Source organism: Vicia villosa, linkage group LG1, assembly GCF_029867415.1.
Source record: "Vicia villosa cultivar HV-30 ecotype Madison, WI linkage group LG1, Vvil1.0, whole genome shotgun sequence".
NCBI lineage: Eukaryota > Viridiplantae > Streptophyta > Magnoliopsida > Fabales > Fabaceae > Vicia > Vicia villosa.
In genome coordinates, this window is record NC_081180.1 from 119,581,717 (window position 1) to 119,587,507 (window position 5,791).

The 5,791-nt window shown below is 33.4% G+C and overlaps 1 protein-coding gene across 2 annotated transcripts; it reads left to right on the forward strand.

Moving 5' to 3' along the window:
* Positions 1 to 914: 914 nt before the first annotated feature.
* LOC131644007 (protein NRT1/ PTR FAMILY 4.5-like) lies at positions 915 to 4,837 on the forward strand. Of its 2 annotated transcripts, none has more exons than XM_058914382.1 (6): positions 915 to 1,112; positions 1,355 to 1,442; positions 1,530 to 1,747; positions 1,891 to 2,313; positions 2,479 to 2,594; positions 3,643 to 4,837. In XM_058914382.1, exons 1-6 carry the CDS (start codon positions 1,077 to 1,079, stop codon positions 4,637 to 4,639), a joined length of 1,878 nt encoding a protein of 625 aa, XP_058770365.1. In that variant the 5' UTR covers positions 915 to 1,076; the 3' UTR covers positions 4,640 to 4,837. The 2 variants fall into 2 exon arrangements, with proteins under 2 accessions (XP_058770365.1, XP_058770366.1); XM_058914383.1 differs by lacking the exon at positions 915 to 1,112 and adding an exon at positions 1,119 to 1,254.
* The last annotated feature ends 954 nt before the right edge of the window (positions 4,838 to 5,791 follow it).

Below are 5,791 nucleotides of genomic sequence, written 5' to 3' on the forward strand. Positions count from 1 at the left end.
TCTCTCATCCATCATTAAAATAAAAGATTGAAGAGAGATAAAAAAAATTCACACATAATCTCCCCCATCTATTTTAAAATTCAATGGTTCAAATTCATTTTCACATTCTCATATAAAAAAGACATTCTCATATGATATGCCTTATATATATATATAAAAGTTAAATAACAGCTATTAAACAGAATGTTTTTATTAATTTGAGTTAAAAACAAAGTTAGAAATTAATTTTTTTCTTACCAAAGAGATTTGTTGTTTTATGTCTTATGCATAATCAACAACATGTTTCAAACTCATTACATGATAAAGTTATCTAAAATTTTACACAAAACTATTTTCCCACTTAACAATCAAAAACCCAATTTCACACAAAATTAATTAATATCCTCACAATGGCAAACCAAGTTATCAAGACTATTATTCCTATGACAAAAATTAATATCAAATCATTAAGGAACCCACGTGAAGAAACATGAATAATTAAACTTTACACTTCACAAACAGTACTATATGAATTTGAATATACAAATAAATGAGAATATGATGAGACACAGACACTAGACACTAGATCACATTCACATGCTATGTATAAAGCAGAAAAAAGTCTTACCAATTTATACAAAGTAAAATCTCACTTTCAATTTGACCCAATAACCTTACTCAAACCTTCTAATTCAGGAATAGTGATAACAAAATTACAAATACATAATTCCACACAAGCATAATTATTCAACCAAGACAGTGGGGTATATATGTTTTTGGGAAACGGATTCGGTGACTTTATTGCGGGAAAGTCACGGTAACTTTAGTTATAATTTTGTTGTTATGGCAGGAAAAATATATAAAAAATAATATATAAATGTATCAAATGGTAAAATAAGTGAAAGAATGAACCAAAGTCATGGTGACTTTGGAGAGACAAATCATTGATGGAATTAGCAAACCATTAATCCTCATCATTAGCTATTAATCATCAATTTATCAGCAACAACAACCTTAAAATCAATCGTAAGCATTACTTTTTGTGAGCACAGAAACCAAGGTAGAAAAAAAGTGTGAAACAAAACCTGTTAAATAGAATGGAAGACAAATACCAAAGAACAGAACCAAACAGTGTAAGACATTAAAAAACTTGTTGGTTTTTTATGATCAAAATCCAAAGCTTGTTTCAAAAGTTTTCATTTTTTTGGGTTATATGTTCATCAACATCTCATTCTTGTTTGAAAAATTGAAACTTTTCACACTTTTTCCACAATGGTAAACAAACTTGAGACATTCATTCAGTTCATTACATAATTCTCTGTCTGTTTTTTTTCTTTCTGGTTTCTGTTGTTGAATTTGAAACATGTTCATACAGGGAGACAAAGAAGTAAAACAAGAACTCAAACCTATCATTCAATGGAAGAAACAGAAAGGTGGATTCAGAGCCTCCATGTTCATCTTTGGTAAGCAAGAAAAGCACAAGTTTTTGAAGCAAATTTGATGTTTTTTTTTCTTCATTCATAACCATTTTTTCTTCATTGTTGATGCAGTTTTGTCAGCATTGGATAACATGGGTTTTGTTGCAAACATGGTGAGCTTAGTTCTGTACTTTTATGGAGTGATGCATTTTGATCTTTCAAGCTCTGCAAACACTCTCACAAATTTCATGGGCTCAACTTTCTTGCTATCTCTTGTTGGTGGTTTCATCTCAGATACCTACTGCAACAGATTAACCACATGTTTGCTTTTTGGATCACTCGAAGTTATTGTAAGTATAATATCTCAAAAACTCCAAATTCCAAATCCCAATGCCATGTTCCAATCATATAAAATAAAATTAAAAAACTGGGTCAGGCATTTCGTCGAACATGTACTGTGCATGTTTTGATTTTGAGAGCTTGAATTGTGCAGGCTTTGGTGATGATGACAGTTCAAGCTGCATTGAAAAATTTACACCCAGAAGCATGTGGTGAATCAAGCTGTGTGAAAGGAGGTGTGGCTGTGATGTTTTACATATCTTTGTGTTTATATGCTTTGGGTATGGGTGGAGTAAGAGGCGCAATGACAGCATTTGGTGCTGATCAATTTGATGAAAAGGAACCTAATGAAGCAAAATCACTTGCAGCTTTTTTCAATTGGCTTTTACTTAGTTCAACTTTGGGTTCAGTTGTTGGTGTTACTGGTGTTGTTTGGGTTAGCACACAAAAAGCTTGGCATTGGGGATTTTTCATCATCACAGTCTCTACTTCCATTGGTTTTGTTACACTTGCAATCGGTAAACCTTTTTACCGTATCAAAGTTCCCGGCGAAAGTCCGATTTTGAGAATTATTCAGGTCAGTAATTACTAATTAGTCTCTAATTCATTGATTAATGAGCTCTCTAGCACTGACGTCTCTGAGAAAAGGTGTATCTGGATCAGTGTCGGTGTCTGAAACTGACACAGAGATTTTTGATTACGCGTAGTTTATTGATTAATGAAGCATTATTGTTTGATGCAGGTTATTGTTGTGGCTTTTAAGAACAGAAAGCTACCACTACCAGAGACTAATGAACAACTTTATGAGGTCTATAAAGATGTTACTTTAGAGAAGATTGCACACACAAACCAAATGAGGTTATTTTCTAAATCTTCATGTGTTTAATTAGTACTAACATTTTGTGATAATGATTGATTAATGTGTTGATATACAAAATGACAATGAACAATTACACTGTCAAGAACATTATTAAGATTCTTTTTCTTCAAGTACTAACTATTAAGTAATGCCAAGAATTTGGGCCTACTATCACTCACTTCTACACGTTCGGTGTTGCAGAGATACAGAGAATGATCATGGAAAATATGTCTTCATTATGCTTTTTAAGTTAACACCAAAATATAAGAAAAAGTGATAATCATAAATTTTCTGACACAAACTCACTGAAAAAGTATTTCACTTTTCTTTTCTTTTTCTTTGTGGTATTTGGCTCAGTAGTACCTTTACCTTGTAGATAGATAGATTTGAAAGTGAAAAGCAATTTCCTTTTCAATTGTCAAGTACCAATGTTTTTTGCTTTTAATCTTTGTTTCCCTATTTTTAACTTGCTTCCTGTTGAATTGCCTGTGAAATCGGTAAAAATCGCACCGTGATTTTGGTGAAACTTTACAGTCTAGCTTTTGCAGAGTTAACAATAGAGTGAGTGCACTATGATTCTACTAAACTAAGTTCAATCCAAACATGTTTTTACTACATACATGTTTGGAATCATGATCAGTTTTGTGGAATTATGGTTAACCGTTGCATCAAAGAAATCACAGTGTTACCGTAATTTTGTAAAGTTTACTTTGATTAGAGACATTTGCACTTAAGCATGTGTTTGGAACAATGTTTCCATGCGTGAAATCATTGAAGCTTCAATTTGGAGCATTAGGCCAAACATACGTTTTTTTCCCTCTTTGACGCAGAAACAAACGGGCCATAAGAGTTATTTATTTATTTTGAGAAGGTAGGGAAGATGGAGTTGCTAGGATGAAATTAAGGAACCAACTTCACATGCACATTAATTGATTATCATTTATTGTTTGTGGTTGAGAAAACATTCATTCCCATTTAATTCCCTTTACACACATAAATGCATGCATTATATTCAAATGATGATTTCGGTTTGTTGAATTGAGTCAGGTTTCTAGATAAAGCCGCAATACTTCAAGAAAGTTCTGAACCTCAACAACCATGGAAGCTTTGCACAGTGACACAAGTTGAAGAAGTAAAAATCCTAACAAGAATGTTACCAATATTAGCCAGTACAATTGTAATGAACACATGTTTAGCTCAGCTTCAAACATTCTCAGTCCAACAAGGCAACATAATGAACCTAAAACTCGGTTCCTTCACAGTACCTGCAGCATCCATTCCTGTTATCCCGCTTATTTTCCTTTGCACATTGATTCCAATTTACGAACTTTTCTTCGTACCATTTGCAAGAAAAATCACAAACCACCCTTCAGGTATCACACAGCTTCAAAGAGTTGGCGTCGGACTAGTACTCTCTGCGATCTCAATGACGATAGCCGGATTCATCGAAGTTAAACGAAGAGACCAAGGAAGAAAAGACCCTACAAAACCAATAAGCCTATTCTGGTTATCTTTTCAGTATGCTATATTCGGTATCGCAGACATGTTCACACTTGTTGGACTATTGGAATTCTTCTACAGAGAAGCACCTTCCACCATGAAATCACTTTCAACATCCTTCACATTCTTGTCCATGTCGCTCGGTTACTTCCTAAGTACTATATTCGTTAACGTTATTAATTCCATTACGAAAAGGATCACGCCGAGTAAACAAGGTTGGTTACATGGTTTCGATTTCAACCAAAACAATCTTAACTTGTTCTATTGGTTCTTAGCAATATTAAGCTGTCTTAATTTCTTTAACTTCCTGTATTGGGCCAATTGGTACAAGTACAAAACTGAAGATAGAACCAACTCAGAGATGAACTCAAAGGAATTAGGTGAAACACCTTTGTTAATGGTTGGTGGTGGAAGGAAACATGATGGTAAGGCAAAAGAAAGTAGCCAAACGAGTGAAGCCAATACTGAGGGACCCTCTTCTTCTGATGAAACAGATGATGGAAAAGAGAAAGAAAGAAACAGTAGAGAATGGAAGCATAGATAAATATGATATGATTTGATGTTAAGGGAAATAGTAGTATTAGGCTGTGTATGGTAAGCATTGGATGTGGATATAGAAAGTGGTTGAAATTTCTATTATCTTACATGTGTGTGTGATTGTATAATTGATTTGTACTATTGTTGGTTCTGGCACCATCTCTGTGTCTCTGTGTTTCATAGTCAAAGGTTTTCTCTTCTCTCATTTTCTTCTTTTTATTATATAAATATAAATTAATGGCATACTTTTACACCATCTTATATATCCTATTATAATAGTGATAATAATTTTCTCTGATAGAAACATGTTACAGTGGAAATTTCAGAGTAGGCCTGGGGGTGGAAAAAATGGACTGGTTGTGCCTCAAATTTCTTGTCTGTCAGGCTATGTTAAAGTCATCAGGACAGTAATACTATTGGTTTTGGTTTTTTCAGCGTAGAAGTTGGAATTTGGTAGTGGGGTTTTGATTTTGAGTGTGAAACTGTGGATAGCTTCACTTTATAGGAGAATCTCATTTCAAATTTGTACCATTGTTTTCTTGCAAGACATGTGTGCCGTAACTTGCAATAACATTTATACATTTTTTTTAGCTACAAAAAGTTTCAGACCATGTTTATTAATTGATATATTTTGTATCAGTACTTCAGTATGGTAGCACTGATTCAAACACAATAGAATTATAAGCACCTAAGTGGATTTGATATTCAATGATTAAGGTATTAATTAAATCCGATTACCTTACACTTTAACCAATTCTATGACAACATTTTAATATGTTGCGACCATTGTTCTGCAGTGTTATACTTGTTCCAAAATACCTTTTTGTTCCAACCTTTTCGTATAAGCCATATGCGAGTGAACTAAATAGTTTTGAACTTCTCTTCTTTCGCCCTTCCACCACTATCTATTAATCTTACAAACAGTAAAAAAAGTTTTTCATGAGTTGATCAAGTTACTGTAGACACTTTGTTGCATCCTGATCTACTCTAGTAATTCTGTTCATACCACCAATACAACCACCAGTCTCATGAACTGAAACATTGTCTGATTTTCAACTGCTATAGGCTAATCTTAGAGTACAAGGTGCTAATGAGTTGCTGAACAATATGTACAATATCATTCGACAACAAAACTCATAAATGATAGAAGAAAGGTTGC